This window comes from Amphiura filiformis, chromosome 10, assembly GCF_039555335.1.
Source record: "Amphiura filiformis chromosome 10, Afil_fr2py, whole genome shotgun sequence".
NCBI classification, from domain to species: Eukaryota; Metazoa; Echinodermata; class Ophiuroidea; order Amphilepidida; family Amphiuridae; genus Amphiura; species Amphiura filiformis.
In genome coordinates, this window is record NC_092637.1 from 45,568,599 (window position 1) to 45,586,034 (window position 17,436).

At 35.7% G+C, this 17,436-nt stretch overlaps 1 protein-coding gene across 2 annotated transcripts in view; it reads right to left on the reverse strand.

Annotated features, from left to right (window-relative positions):
• Nucleotides 1-2,441: 2,441 nt before the first annotated feature.
• LOC140162938 (uncharacterized) overlaps nucleotides 2,442-17,436 on the reverse strand; it is a 150,683-nt gene continuing 135,688 nt past the window's right edge. The window contains exons 5-12 of one of the 2 annotated variants that reach the window (XM_072186252.1): nucleotides 17,201-17,317; nucleotides 15,400-15,670; nucleotides 14,620-14,828; nucleotides 13,632-13,691; nucleotides 11,598-11,699; nucleotides 11,007-11,150; nucleotides 10,440-10,535; nucleotides 2,442-9,551 (exon numbers count right to left, since the gene is read on the reverse strand). In XM_072186252.1, the coding sequence (XP_072042353.1) occupies nucleotides 9,436-9,551; nucleotides 10,440-10,535; nucleotides 11,007-11,150; nucleotides 11,598-11,699; nucleotides 13,632-13,691; nucleotides 14,620-14,828; nucleotides 15,400-15,670; nucleotides 17,201-17,317 (1,115 nt within the window). In that variant the 3' untranslated portion in view covers nucleotides 2,442-9,435. The remainder of the gene's footprint in view (nucleotides 9,552-10,439; nucleotides 10,536-11,006; nucleotides 11,151-11,597; nucleotides 11,700-13,631; nucleotides 13,692-14,619; nucleotides 14,829-15,399; nucleotides 15,671-17,200; nucleotides 17,318-17,436) is intronic. The other variant, XM_072186253.1, reaches the window with a different exon arrangement.

Here is a 17,436-nt window from a genome sequence, read left to right on the forward strand (position 1 = left end):
AGACAAAAAGTGCCCTTTCCAAAAGTCACAAAGTAGGCCTATGCTTGTTAACTGCAAGGCGTATTGGGACAAGGAATGGAACTGACCATCTTACAACTCACTGTGCTGAACTCTGCACCAAGGGGATTTGCATGGCTGAATGATCAAGAATCGATACACATTACAGTAAAATGTTCACTTGGTGAGGATTTCAAACTGCACTCAAACACATGGGGTTTTCCATTAGTAACAAGCCATGAATCAACTTTTGTGACATGCATAGGCCTACTTTGTGACTTTTGAATAGGGCAGTTTTTGCCTTCAATTTAGGCTCATTCAGCCCTGAAGTCATGGAAATCTCTCATTTTCACACAGCACTTAGTAAACAGTCATATAATTATTTCAAAGTTAGTTTTGTTGGTACAAAATGAAACCTTACGATGTTATGACGCCATGTTCAGAGGGGGACTTATTTCTTTTGAGGTGTTTAGATAAGATATATTTGCCTATCTCAAATCGAGAAATTTGGATATCAGTTTTGCATCTTAACCCCCTGAGCACTACCTGCCGATCTAACATTGCTTCTGATTGGTCATTTACATGATATCTTCACTATAATCACCAATCAGAATGGAGCTTTGCAAATAATTTTTTTGCGTGGTGAAATTATTCTGACAATGTTGTTGATTGGTCCAATTGATAATGAAAACTTCTTTTTGGCCAATCGGCAAGTAGTTCTCATCATACATCAACTTTTATGCAAAATAAAAGACAAGAGACATCATTAGTTTGGTTGGGTTGCTACATACAAATGACATTTATTTTCACATAGTTTTCAATAGAGTTATATAACTTAATATTTATTTGTATGTACAAAACAACATCACAAAACTTTCTACAGTTCACTCCTTTTCATCAAAAACCATAATAATGACCACATCCCCAGTGTCATAGTTATACATGACCCTTATTCAATAAGCAAAGCTCCTATTTTGACCTCAAGTTGTGGAAGATGAGGAGGTTTTGTACACAACATATCCAAAGGTCATTCTTTGAGTGTAGAAGCATATTGGGGTTGAGGAACTGTGTCCCAGAGATTGTCATGTTAGAGATCCTGGTTATAACTTAAGCTGAACTTATACTCTATCGGCCAGCAATTGCGATGCACCGCTCGATTGTGATGCACCACTTTTGAAAAGCCGAATTTTTCGATGCATCGCTTGTTGCTTTTGTATTTATACTTATCACAGTGATAGCGATTGCAGATGACAATTAAAATATTCTAAATGCCACAAAATACATTTTTAGAACATCCATTGCTGTCAATAATTATTGCTTTGAATTAATTCATCACCAAAAGTTAATAATCGAGAAAAGGTAAATTAATTAGCAAAATAATAGATCCAGTGGGTTGCAACCTGTCGTGCGATATCGCTGGGAAGTTGAGATTTCTTCTACTTGTAAAAGCAACATCGTTTTTGCCTCAGCGATTGGTATTGATTGATCGGCTTGATGCTCTGAAAACTGATGTAAACAGAGAGCATGCGTGAGAATCGCTTTTCTGCCAAAGGGATTGAGTATAAATTCAGCTTTACTGCTGGATATGATGTTTCAAAAGTGTTAATTTTTGTGCAATAAATTTTGTCCCTGCAATTTCGTCAAAACAGTTTTGCTTGTTTTGAATTTTGATAAGTTCAGGTGTTCAAAATAGAATATGTCAAAAGCATTAAAAATTGAACTAGCACAAAAATTACACTTTGTATCAGATGGCGAACCACTAGCTGAACATGCAACCTCGCTGGTTCAAGTCCAGTTTCTGCAACAGTTTCTTTCTTTTATTTGGCATTAATGTGTTTATTTTGTTCTACCTCCTTTTATACTGCAAATGCAACACAGTCATAAAGCCTTTTGCAATCGATTTAAAACATGTTTTAGAAATGAGGATCCCATATTTTATGCGAAATGCATTAAAATAATAAGTATGAATACAATAAAGCAACTATAGTGAAACAAACATGGCTATTTCCAGCCATAGATTCAAATTTGAATATTTTTTTTCAAAATTTATACAATACTTTATTTTGGTTGGCTCTTGTGTCACTTATGCAGTTTTAAAATAACAAAAATAAATACAATACATATTTGATTAAAATCGTAATTGCATGTGCAGTACATAAATTATACTGCTTAATGCTGAAAAAAGTGCTCTTAAAGAGGAAGCCCCATCATAGCAGTTCTTCTGGGGTGAACCAAACCGGCCTGGTTATCAAATTAATCATTGACAAGGTTATCTCTGAATTTAACAGGTGCTAATTGATGCAATAACATTAAAACCTCAATTAGCACCTGTCAAATTCAGAGATACCCTTGTCACTGATTAATTTAATAACCAGGCAGGTTTGGTTCACCCCAGAAGAACTACTCTCTGGCGAGGGCTTCCTCTTTAAGCATTTTTAAAGTAAAATTAACAAATTCTCTCAGCCTGGTATGTAATGTTATAAAAGTAAAAGCATACACTACAAGCCTTGAATAAAATAAATTAAACAAAGTCTTCAAATCGATACTAACGATCCCAAACCAGTATTTACCAAACAGCCTCAAAAGTTGTGGAATTCTGCACCATCAAACCAAGCCTCTAAATTTTACAAACATACATTTCTCCCGATTCCAAAAAAATATTTTCTTAAAAAATAAATTTCTGGAATCGGGAGTTGATAGATTTTACACAATAGCCTATTTAAACATAGTCCGGGAACATAGACCTAGAGTGCAGCAAGATTTCAAGAAATTCCACTGTTAAATACCCACATGTGATCTTTAACAAGACACAGAGAAGCAATATGCAGCTTATAGTACCGACTACCGATGACATCATAGAAGTATATTTAGGTGCCAATTTGCAAAAATTCTCCATATTTGAAGACTGCTTTTTCAAAACTAACTAAGTCCACCACCAATTTTTTTGTCATATACTTTTAAGTTAATATTTTCGCAAGAGGATGGATTGTTTTATGGTACCGGTAATAATCATCATTGACTGATATTTCACAATTTATTGACAAATAACATTTAATTTGTGATATTGCTAAAAGCCATAACATACTAAGCAATTGCAAGGAGTATAGCATGTTTTTTTTTTAGACATAACTTCTGCTACCTATCGAAAAATCGCAACATGACTTGAAGGTAACTTTGTCCCAGAGGATGATTTAAGGAAGCCCCATCATGCACTGCGAAAGTGTTATCACTAGAGTTTCAACTGCCACTTTACTTTTCAAATCCCATTGAACTCTGTGTAAAGGATGTTTTTTTAGAATTGTGCGTGTGTATACTAGGTCGATTTCAGAGCAAAAGTGATGTGTGTTTAAAGGATAATTCACACCTTCTGTAGATAACATAAAATGTGAAATTGACCAGCATGTTCACAGAGATTTTTTTGTAAATATAACTGTACAAATTCAAATTTAACCATACACTTCTATGCAGCATAGCAAAGCAGTGGTGTCATGTTACTCACACTGCTCACCTGCTGCACAGTAAACCCAGTACTTAAATCATCCTCTGACTTTGTCCTTAGGTCGCTAGCTGCAACTCGATGCTTTTAGTGATTGTGAACAATGATTCAAGAAAAGCACATAAATAACATCATGATGGTGGACTTGGCAAGTTTTAGAAAAGCATGCAATCTTCAAAATATTTTATATCACATGATTGTCATGCTTAATAAAAAAAACATAAACAGAATACATTATTTGGTACAACTATTTACACATCATACACAAGCAATAAAAATCCTGCCCAATATTTATGGCTCATCATCTAAGGAGATACTGTGAGCCAACCTCTTCTCTGATGGCAAAGTTCAATAACCTAAACAAGTATACTCATGCAGAAGCTGACCTCAAGCTGTTGGGTATGAGATTTTGTACCCAACACCCTCCAAGGTCATACTATGCAGGTAACAGTCTTAGAGGGTGGAATTAGAGACCTTGGGACCCTTCTCCAGTGGTGTACCTAGTAGCCAATGGGTGAGGGGAAGGAGGAAGCTGCCCCTGTGAGAAGTCTTGCCCCCTCTTTGCCTTGTGGATTGCTAACTGCCCTGATATTTAAGATTTTTAGCCTTTTGTGCTTTGTAGCCCATTTTTTTCCGTCAAATTTTGCCCCCTTGAAAAGTTACCTTGCCCTCTGAAAAAATCCTGGCTACGAAATAGCTCTTCTCTGCTTCCTAAATGATAAGCCATAAACAGTTTCTACAACAACTCAATTCAGCAAACAAGTACATATGCAATTATTCATAAATATATACACCTACGCATAGCACATTGCTGTCAGCTGATGAGGTACGTACCTAAAATATAGATAACATCTTTGATATTTTCAACAATAATAAGTTTGATTTGACTTAAAACCATTTTTGTGGCGTGTGTGATAAATATATTTGCATGATCATTTGTATGAGAGAAAAATAAAACTATTTCATAGCATGATCTATATTTGTATTTAAAATAAGAGGCACTAATAATTTGATACCGTCTTGATGTGCATAAAAAACCCTGTTCTATGGACCCAAGTCGCCCATACCGACCCGGATTTTGCATCTTAGGGACTTTTTTAGCTGCATGCAAAAAACAGGCGCTTTTTAGCCTAAGTGTATTGATTTTGATCGACTGATTTTTTTTTGGAAAAAAAATCAAAAAAGTTTCAAAATATGTTTGCAAAATAATTTTCAGACTTACAAGCTTACGATGATTATTTAGAGTGAGTTAGTCTCTTCCAAAAAAATCATACCAACAGACCTTACATGGCAAGTTTGTCCATAGAACAGGGTTTTTTTGTCACCTAAAGGGTGTATCTGATTTCCATTATCATACTTTCTTTTATTATGGTTTGCATAACACCAAGTTAAAAGGAAGTAGAATATTATCAAGACAATATACAGATACACTCTTCTGCCACAGAAGACTGAAATGGTTTAATTTTGCAACAGGCCTACTTACACTGCAGCTACATGTATACTGCACACAAAAATTATCCAAACACTATTTTAATACCTCATTCGGCACAAAGTGACTCTATGAAACGGCTTTTGTTTTAAGTGTTCCGATACTTTTGGTGCGCAGTATATAACATTTACTAATTTGCAAAAAATTAATACCCATTTTTGGTATAAAAACTACTTTTTGCAAATTGGGATAAACTAAAGCTTCTTTTAATGATAACATTGATATAAATGCCGGCAATGCGATAAGACCTAATTTTCGAATTTGAAAACATACATCCACTATGGAAGACATGACCTTTATCGCTTACACTGGGGTGTAGATTTAAAATGGAGTCACCCATTCAGGTAACCCCATTTGAAATTCACACTCCCTATGTGGAAGATTAAAGTCATGTCTTCCATAGGGGGATGTACGGAAATCAACTGGAGTATCCTAACGTAGGCTTACATATATACTTTATAGGTCTTCTTTATAGTTTCACCATAATTCTAATAATCATTTTACCTTTTCTTTGCTTATCTTTCAAACCATGGAATACCGAACATATTTAAAGAATTTAAAAACACAACATCATATTAATACTTTAAAATATCAATATTAGTCTTAAAAAAGTTTGTTTCTTGTGGGTGAATCACATCCAAGATGTTAAAAAATGACTTTTTTAAATATTTGATATTTGTTATTGATTTCATCTATGAGAAAACTAGTTTAAAATATTGTTTTCTTACACATATTATGCATAAAAATGTAATATTTGTTCCTGGATTTCTCATATAAAAATGAAATTACACCCTTAAATGAAATGTACACCACCTACATAAAACAAACTTTGATATAATGTATCTAATCTCAAGTTGAGAGTAATGCCATGTTGGATTTCGCAGTGGCAGATTTGAATCAACACCTTGACAGCGGTGGTATGGACAAATTGTCCTTCTACGCATGTTTATATGCCAGCGGGACTAGATTCGAATATGCTACTGCGAAATCAAACATACCGTTATTCTCAACTTGAGATGAGACACACTATAGACTTACCTTAACCCCATGAAAACTACCTGGTGATTGGCCAAAATGAATATCATATCCAATTTTGAACCAATCAAGGAGTGTATTAATAGGATCATCAGCAAATTTAAGTTTGACCATAAATAGTTTAAAGCCTAGTCATAATTGGCAATTGAAATGAGCGTTTCAAGTTATCAACCAATCAGAAATGCTGTTAGATGACCAGTAGTGTCCAGGGGGTTAAAAATATTAATACATAGAATACACACTAAGATATTCAAAGGGGCACCTTATTTTGTTACAAATGGGACAATATTAATACATTAAAAAATGGATAATACATTTATTGCCAATAGAATCACAAATTTACTGCACTATTTTATCAACTTTTTCAATTCTCCTTAAAATGGAGACAGTCACAACATTATATTTCGTTGTTGGGCAGGAAAAACCTCATGTGTCATTGGCCCCTGAACATGTTTAAAGCAAAACCTCCTATGTAACCTTGTGGCAGTTTTGTTTTAAACATGTTCAAGGGCCACAAGTACATAGGCGGTTTTTGCTGCCCAGCAACGTTTGTAAATTCATGACCTGAGAATTGGGCTATTCTGGTTAATATCCACACACCCCCTGTAGAAGACATGACCTTAATCTTCCACACAGGGAGTGTGAATTTCAAATGTAGCTACCTGAATGGGTGGCTCCATTTGAAATCTACACCCCCTGTTTGGGATATTAAGATCATGTCTTCCATAGGGGTGTATGGACTTCAACTGGAATTGCCCAACAAGGCTCTGACTGGCACCTGCATGTCGCTCTCAATTTTGCATAGAAAATTAGTAAGCAATGAGACTTTTTTTCAGAAATAGTAGTGCCAGTTGGAGCCTTGTAAGTCTTAGATTCTGAAAAATTATCACAATTCTGGACTTTTACTAATTACATTATCTAGACCTTTCACAATAACCATTATAATCCTAAAGGATGTCATCTTTTCACAAAGAGCTCATTTTATTTTCATGGGCTTAGTTACAACTTACAACATCTAAATATCTCAATACTTTTAGCTTTCAAATACCAATTATACCATCTCTTTAGAGGTACGCCATTATTTCTAAAAATTCATTTTAGGATCCACTTGCTTAGCAAGCTTGAGTAAAAATATTCAAACAATGCCCCAAAATTCACTTTAGAGGGGCTAACATCCACTTTTTACATTCAACCCAATTGATTTCCAACAAAGGTCTACACTGTGGAAGTCCTGCACCAGCCTCTCTCATGAAGTTTGGTTACAGGCCTGATCCCAGCTAAATGCTGGTACTGACTCTTTCATGCATTTTAAACTTGTCAAAATATGACCAGATTTCCTATTGCTGCCAACCTCAGAGATACACCGCTGCCCAGCTACTCTGTGGCTACTCTAGAGTACCAGTGCAGTACCAATCCAGTACCAGTGTGTGCACCCTGTGTGTGCACTGTACATGAGATTCTGAATCTAATGTGTGTACTCTTGAGTACCCTCCAGGTTCTCTTAGTACCAATGATGTAGCTAGGAAGTAGTGTATCTCTAGGGTGGCAGCAAATACTGAGGAATCTGGTACTGTATTACAAGTACAATGCATAAACAATCATACTCCCAAATTGCGTTATTTGCCATGTCCAAATCCATTTCTTTTTCATTAAAACTACTGGTAAGAAATGCAACAATACTTGTTTTTAAACACACACATTGGGAACCAAAGTTACGCAAATCTTTGGAGTAAAAATCTTCCTATTTGACTCTAATAACAAATGATTAACAGTACTCTTAACTGTAAGAAAACACAGTATTTAAATAGTATCATAAGATTGAAAATACATCAATTCAACATGGAATATCATCAGAAAAGCCCTAGTATTACTAAAACACAAGGGAACATTACTTTTTTTGGCAGTGTAAAATTTTATAGGGCTAGATTTTTTAGATTTTTTTTTCTGCAAAGATGAAAGATTAACATAGAACAATGTCAAGCTAGTTTTGTGGTTCTAAACTGTCTTCTGACAAAAATTCTCTTTCACACACAAATTCTCTTTTGTGTGTATTAACTCAACTTTAAGTGAAGTACAGCACAATCAAGACAACTTCCAACACACTTGTGACAATAATTGTGTCCCCAACACTGGTCAAAGCTTGAGGGAATGGAGAATTTCTGAGTACTCCCTCCCTAACAGTGACTTCAGTCACTTGACTCGACTCAAATCGAGATAAATGACTTGACTCAACCATAAAATAACTGACTCGTTACAACTCTGCACACCACCCGCTCATAGATACAATTTGGGAGTCAAAACATGTCAATTCAGAACCACTCTTCTAGCTTGATGACTGCACTACACTGTTAAAATAGTTGTCTAAAAACTTACACAACTTGTTTAAAAATTTACATATCTTTTAAAATGTTTACACAAAGTTGGGTAATATTTTAAACAAGTTATAAACATCAGTTTACAAACAACAGTTGGTTCAGAAAATGTCACTGTGTAATATTTTACACAACAGTTTCAACAGCACAGTCAACTCCTAAGGATGCTTTTTTACATACAATAGCATATGAAATGGATCATAATTTTATGGTAAAAATTTTTTACACCTCTAAATTTTCTACCAAGAGGACTAGGAAGACTGCTTGGATTTATTTGCTATTGAATGTATACCCTTCTAGTGCAAAAAGGGTGTATGAATATGTACTAAACTAGCATCATACTTTCCTTTGCCAATAGCTTAAATTTTATTACATTTGTAAAGAATGGGAAAAAAACACAGCCATTCATTGAAGAAAAAGGTAAAATTAAATTTGGCAAAGGGATGTATAAGTCTAGAAAATTAGTTACATATGCATCTGTTTTGCACCAAAGGGCCTGGTATTGGAAGACACTCATCCTTATCGCAAAGTTCATATGACACTTCTTAGTTGACCCATTTACTCCTAGGAATATCATCCAGAGTTCTATCAAAGAGTATGAGACTACCAAATCACTTTTTGGTAGGTCAAAAATGAAACTAATCTAAAATTACTTTTCTTAATAACAGAAAACAAAACAGTCAAGCAATAAAGTTATGATAACTTTCTCAATCTGGGAAAAAAGTTTTTTGTTAGATAATTTCCCTGGTCACAAAATGCCCACACCCTTGTTTGCCTTGTAATAATCTGTAATAATTTCCCCAGAACAAACTATGTAAAATGAACTTTGCAATAAGGATGATGATACTATAAGGAACAAAATATTTTTACACAACATAACAACAGGGGGCGACATATAACTGCCATACGATAAAATCAGCCCTTATTTGGACGTAAATATTACAATAATTACTGTTCTTATCATCATCTTTATGGTACAAACTTTACACAATAATATTAATACACATTTTTATAACAATAAATCAAGTCTTCTGTACAGTATATTCCTAGGTATTTGAGTGTGTGGGATGAGTTGGTGGTTTCAGTTTTCCTTTATCGTGGCGGTGCTTGTTGTGTTTGTTGTATCTCTTTGGTGGATCATATGGTACACCTGGTACCAAAGCTAGAAAAATAGAGAGAAAAAAAAAACACATTACTTGGGATGTTTACTCAAATAGAGGTTACTCATTAAGAATTCACCAAAACTTATGAAATAAATGAAAGATGAAAGAATAGATGATAGCTAGATGAAAAAATATTAATTCTTTCAGATTTATGACAAAAATGGTTGCTGCCAAAAATAACTTGTTCTGACTCGATCTGGAGTGGTCCAACTGAAAAGTGTTTTTTATTTTTAAATTGAAGTGTCTTAAAATTTGCTTTCCCAAAAATGGATGAAAGTTTCTGAACTAACTAAATCTGAAGTTAAATCATGATGAATTGCTTTCTTTATCAGCATCTACATGTAGACTATGATTTATTTGTTTAACTCTCTCCACGCTGGTGTCGACTGCAGACGACAAGTTTCAAAAAAATTCAAAAATTCAAAAATTCCAGAATTGTAAATTTTCATGACCATATTTGGAATCAGCATGAAAAATGCATTCAAATGAGTACAAACACGCCTAGTATTGGTTCAGTTGTTCTCAAAATAGTTCTTGATATTTTGAGAAAATATCTCAAAACTTGGACTTTTTATTAATATGATATGGCTAGCACGAAGAACATTAAATGATCGCTCTGCATATGTGGAGACACACTTTGGTCCTGGGGCCAGGATCAAACAAAATGCTCAATGAACCACTGAACCAATACTAGGCTTGTTTGTACTCATTTTAATGCATTTTTCATGCTGATTCCAAATATGGTCATGAAAATTTACAATTCTGAAATTTTTGAATTTTTACATTTTTTTAAAAACTTGTTGTCTGCAGTTGACACCAGCGTGGAGAGAGTTAACACAGTGCATCATAAAAGAAAACTTTTTATTACAAGAAAAATTCTTTGTTACCTTCTTGGCAGTAGCGCCCTCTTGTATGTGCAGGACAGAAGCAACTCCCACGTTCACAGCGCCCTCCATGTAAACACATACGACGACATGTGTTTCCTGCAGGGAAAATGATAAAAATGAAAGTTGTAGAAATGGTATTCCACTAACATATTCAACTTTTAAGTAAGACTCTTATCCAAACATATTTAATATACAGTTCTTATTAGTTGCTAATTGTAGCAATTATTTCATAACAAAGAAAATAAGCACCAGGATGCCAAATGGAATGCCAAAACCTATGCTGAAGTAAATTTTACTGCCCATCAATATACCTAGTACTCAAAGAAAGCATCAATGTGGCCAAATTTGGGCTATTTTGAAGGGGAAAATAGCTAAAATGCACACACTTCAGATAATTTGTTTCTGCTGAAATCAAAATTGGGCACACTATACCTAAAGTGCCGCAAATGTACCCCAAAACTGGGCACCATCAAACATGGACCCCCATGCTACCGAATAAAGGCTTGACTTTGTCTATTCTTAACCATTAATTTGTGTACAGTACAAACATGCTCACTACTTACTTACCTTTTAACATTAATCCTGCGCTTTCTGTTTCATAGTCTTTATCTGACCTTCTGCCATCCGTACAGCCATTGTCTGATTTGGAGCAGCTACATACACCAGGTTCAATACATATGCTACCAGCAGGACAGCCTGGCCTACAAACAGCTGAAGCAAAAAAGAACAAAAGTTTATGTTACCATGGATACGGAGGAGTATGGTGACAGCAATATTCAACATGTTCAACAGCAATATCAGACATTCATTATCCACAAAATTCAACTGCATGATATGAACAGATGCTGTTGAACTGCTGAAAAACTTACATCCAAAAAGAGTGAACATGTATACCCTTTATGACAGAGCAATCCTTTTTAAAGGAAATTTTATTTGTACTTTTCATTGGCATTACAAGCATTACAATCTTAGTGTGACACTGTAAAAGAAACCATTTAATTATGTCGCAAAATGTGGCTCAACTTGCCGGATGATGAAGTCGGCTTATGTCCAACCTCTTTTATCTGGCCATGATCCAGATAAGTGAACTTGAATCCAAGTTAAGTCTAATGTAGCACCATCACTTTATTATATATACGATAAATTAAGGTAACTTACGTATTTGGCACAGCGCCCCCTTCCAGTCGTTATTGCATCTACATCTGTTAAATCCTACACATATTCCTCCATTTTCACATGTATTCTCACAATATGGTTCACCTGAAAAAAAGGAAACAAATAAAAGTCTTATTTTGGGAAGTTTACTTATTTCCTAATTCGCAAGCTCAATCGGAAATAAATCATTTCCAATTGCGCCTACTTCTCTAGGATCTATCAACCTGCAAAACAAACACACAATGATACAGTTTATCTTACCAGGGGAATATTGTTCGTCAGCCGCGAACTACGGACGGACATCGAGGCGGTCAGACCCGCCTATAACGGGTGTAACTTCGAAGAAGCTAGAAGACCTACTGATAGGTCTGCGATTCATAAAGAATAGTATAACAAGACCTATATGCTAGGTCCACTTATCCTTCACTATGCTCTGCTCAAGAAATCGTTTCTTCATTGAAGGCCTAATATAGGCATAGCCTTAAACCATATAACGCCTGTCAACATAGATAATATTTCTATGCAGAAAGCAGAAAACATTTACGTCACATGTGTTTATTATAACATAAACTTAAACATTGTTAAACAAATCAATCTATGCCATGCGAATAAGAATAACAATTCTTTAGCCCTAAGGAACCAAAGTCCTAACAATCAGAGGATTTGAATTATCTGAATTCTGAGCATCAAACATCTCCCATCTACCCAAATTACTGGACGGACTGTGACACGGATCAGACACAACCCAAGCTATCACAATTATCATCAAGCATGTCCCATAGGGCCTAGGCCATACGCCATTGGACACTAGTGTTGCACACAATCCAAAAAGAGATAACTGAACACAAGTTTTAATAAGCCTCACGGAAAATTAGGCGTCCGTAGTCCTCGGTGCTGGCAACAATCAATGCCTTGATCACACCACGCTGTACACAATTCATGCGTACCGCTGAATTGACCATTACGTAATCCTCGATCCGCAGGCCTCCAAAGGAAATGTATAAAGGGAAGTTTGGATAATCATCAAATCTAACACATTTAGTGCTCAGACACTACTGATCATCTAACAGCATTTCTGATTGGTTGATAACTTGAAATGCTCATTTCAATTGCCAATTATGACTAGGCTTTAAACCATTTATGGTCAAACTTGAATTTGCTGATGATCTTATTAATACTCTCTTTGATTGGTACAAATTTGAGCACAATATTCATTTTGGCCAATCGGCAGGTAGTTCTCATGGGGTTAAAAAGATTCAACTTGATGATGCATTCTTGTCTGCAGGAGATCCAAATCAACATGAAATCAAAATGTTTAGGAAATAGTTTGCCAGTGGTGAATAGTGATGAGCAGAAACTTTTTCTGTCAATTCATCCAAAACATGCTATACTAAGCACATCATTTTTCCTCATAACAGTGAGTGGGTTTGAAATGATTATAAAACCTCACATAAGAAAGCGAAACTACCATACACAAAATACTTGCATGCTTCAAAAATTATTGACATTCAGATCAACATATAAAATAAATAACTGATTGAACGAAAAATTTCTCACATGAAAGTGTTAGTCTGATATGAAAAAACAATATAGCAACAACAACAACAACAACAACAACAACAACAACAACAACAACAACAACAACAACAACAGGAATGGGAGCACTTCAGTACCGTAAGACATGCATGACAGACCTAAAAGAAAACATAGGGCAGTGGTATAAAGACTATGCACTGAATTTACAGCACGATTTACCACCATCAAGCTTTATGATTAAGGCCCAGATTAGGGATTGGTTTAGGGAAATTAGGGTTATGATTAGGATTTGCGTTATTTCAGGATTTAGAGAAATTGCATCATTGTTGCCACTTATTCCAAATTTGCTCAAATAATTGCAATTCTCTCAAACTGAGCATTTGCAAATGTGCAAGGTATGCTGAGGCCTGTGCTGAGGGTAAAGTCACAAACATCTAAAGGCACACATACAATTACACAAGTATCAAGTGGTAAACGCATACATGGTTTGAATTCATTTACCATGCAGGGTGAAAAATCCAGTTCCTCTAATGATCACATTATCATTTTTACTTGGTTTTCCTGTTAGTTTGTCTCAGAAGGAGAGAAAGTTTGGAAGACAAAAAAATGGAATAACAGAGACAGAGGGGACGAGGTTAGTATTTCTATATTAGTTACAACGGTTACAAATTATTAAGTTGATGTAGTGGCGTAACTAGGGGAAATATGATTATGTTGGCCTAAATACAATTGTTGTTCATGTAGTTCATTGTGTACAAAAATCTTTGATAATGCTTTAACTATGATTCTAAAAGTTTTAACTGACTTTCCGCATAAAAATTCAACTAACCTTGAATTTTCGATGTGCGACACACATCTTCATCAGAAGAAGTCCTATGATGCTGTGATGGACTTGACCTATTTTGTTGACCATTGGTACCTTTTGGTCGCATGATGGCGTTGTATATAAGACCAAAAGTCAACCGAAAGTGGACACTGGTCAACAAAAGGGTAAGTCCATCACAGCATCACAGTACAAGACACTTTTTCTGATGAAGATGTGTGTTACACATCGAAAATTTGTGCTGAAAGTCATTATAAACAAATTGTTTAGCATGTATGAACTTACATTCGACCTTTAAACATGAGTAAACCTCAGTTCAGTATCAGTCAAACACAATACCATGATACCACAGAAGTTTGTGTGTTCAAATCCTAGGCTAGCACATTTCACTGCTGTTTTTCGCCCCGGCTCGTGTGCTGGCTGGGATTTCTTTTAGTCTAGTTATTAATTGTAACACTTTGAATGGTTAACTGTCCACTCTTTCCTACATAGACAAGACATTTGATATTTATCTTGACCATTTGCACATATATTTTCTATTGTAGGCTCACCACTTTGCACAGCATGTTATTATTTATCGACACTTAAAACAATAATAATACACAACAATTAGAAACGGGTTAGTAGTAACAGACAAAAAAATCCTCACAATTTTCTTCCACTCACCTTTCGGTCTAATTTCTGATACAATTTTACAGCATACAACTCCGGATGTAAGACCAGCCTGATACGTGCAACTTGGCGTACCACCTTTCTTTTTCCCATAGTACACATCAATACGGCCCTCTGCTAAGCATGATGAGCGAGCACGCCTTCTTTGGGAACAGTGTCTGCCAAGACCGCCCATGTTGCTTTGCTCATTATCATCTTCGCAACTGTGTTGAAGGAAGAAAGAAAAAAAATTAAAAACTTTCTCCTCCTTACACTCCATTAAACCTGGGATTAAGCATTATCATCAATCTGTTACAAATACAGTGGTTTAATATTTAATTACTACACTCTCAAGGTTTAGTGTTCCACAGGGGTCTCATCATGGTCCCCAACACGAGCACTGTCTCCTAACACCACCTATGTTGCTTTAGTCACTATCTGTAAAAGCCAATTTTTAGACAATTTCTATACAGGGACCCCACTTTAAAAAGTAGATGCATCACATTTAAGAATACAGGGTTTGAATACATCAACTTGATAAAAATTAGTTACCGTAAGTATTTCAGTCTTACATAAAAGGGCCTTCTTCAGAACATAAAATAAATGCATTGATTTTAATAGTTATTGGAGTCTTAAAATGTACCAAATGTAATGATTACTACAGTACATATCCGTTTGTGTACAGTGGTCACTCTTGAGCTTGCTATAAATGGCGGTGCTCATGAGTCACATACAATTATTTAATAGATTTATTTCAATCACCTAAGCTCACTGACAACAAACAAGTTTACTAACCTAGTACATTTTCCAAAGTTATTAGCAGCGTTATATGCAAAGCACCCATTGATTCCATTAGCAGTCTCCCATGAGATCCTCCTGAGCAATGACGTATCATCTTGGTTACAAACACGCCATCCTTCTGCGCATAGCGTCTTGCCCTTCCTGACGTGACCTTTCCAAGCTCCCTCGCAAGCTGCGACATCTTGGAAATTTTTGAGTCCTTCCACAGTGCCATCTGCACAACCATTCTCTGACTTATCTACTTTCTTCTTATGATCCAGTAAACCTGCATATGATGAACATAAAACAGCACTTGACAAACCTTTTCAATAAAACTTTGACATACAAGTTATATGATTATAAGGCCTGGGATTAGGGTTACTAGGCCTTGGATAAGGCCAAAAAAAAAAAGTTGTTTGCTTGCCCTCGTCCGACCGACCGTCTCGGCAGTCCCGACCGTAGAACTTTTTTTTTTTGAAAAAGTTTTTTTTTTGCGATTTCCCCAAAAATGGCATGTATTTTTCGTCTGAAAAACCGATGATTTAAAAGAAACGTTGTAAAATACCATATCCTGCATGTTTACGTGTCCGGCTGTACCTGACTGTCAGGTTCCGCAATTTCGTATACCACCTCAGCGTCTAAGCTCTAATACAATTTGCTATCCACCTGCACATTTCGGACGGCGCATCTAGGGATGAGTTTATTTACAGGCAAAATATAACCGTGCATATCGTGCAAGAATGGATACAATATAGCAGATGTTAAAATATGGTAAAAGTAGATAAAATTTGAAAACAGTTGTACCAGATATTCATTTCTTGTTTATAAATATTTAGATTCATGATATTTGTTCGTGATCGACTAGGAAGTAACATTGCACTATTTTTTTCAACATGTTTGTTGAGGCTACTTTTATTAAGAGCACAAATCGCTCGGTATAAATATGATTTCACTTTAAACATGGCGGACACAACACGAGTAGCGCTAGCTGTACAGGTGAAGCAAGGGACCGAACACGCTGATTAATATGATAGTTTTGAAAAGCAGAAAACACTACAGGTAGGAGAATTGTACACTTCATTAAACGTAGGGCCTACATGTAGAAGAGCTACAATTGTTTAAGGTGCAAGTGGCGAGCACAGATGCTGGACCATGGCGTGATGTTGCTGCTAGCCTACGGAAATGCTTTAATTGCATTCGCCGATTCGGTATTCGCCATGTCTGTTTCTGGGAAACGGAAAAAAAAAAAAAAAAAAAAACCTTTCCCGACCGACCGACCCAATTTTTAAAATCCATTCGAGGGCAAGCAAGCAATTTTTTTTTGGCCTAAGAGTTACGGTTAGGGTAATTGACCTCTTGATACCAAAGCAGTCAGGTTATACTATGCAGTTTCAAGGTTTGTGTTCCACAACGGCCCAAAATCGCTGGAATAATGGCTACAGATGTGGCTTTACTACACTCAAGGTTTAGTGTTCCACAAGGGTCTGACATTGGTCCCAAACTCCTTATTTATACAAATACTGTATATGCTGTTATTTTTGTGTGCAGAATTTTTTGTGATTTTTGGAAATTTTGCGATGTATTTATTTCTAACTAACATATAAAAAATTTATTTTCGCATGTTGCTATTTTCGTGCCTGCACGTCCACTCAAAAAATTTTTTGACCAATGTGCTTTCTAATGCTTCACCCGCTGGATTGATTGCTGCACATGTATGTGGCTTTACTATACACCCACAGTTTAGTGTTCCACAAGGGTTTGGCATTGGTCCCCAACCTCTTACTTACAAACACACCACACATTATATTTTTCTTACCTGATCCTCCCGTGACTTTGACCAATGTGCTTTCTAATGCTTCACCAGCTGGGTTGATTGCTGCACATGTGTAGATACCACCATCTGCTTCAGTCACATCAGATACATATAATGCTCCTGAAATGGGATAGATGATATATAATAGTATCAATACATTTGGAATTCCTCGGGGATCTTACATTGGTCCATATTTATCATTTGTTTGTATTGTTTAGCATTCCTATATCAGGAAGCAA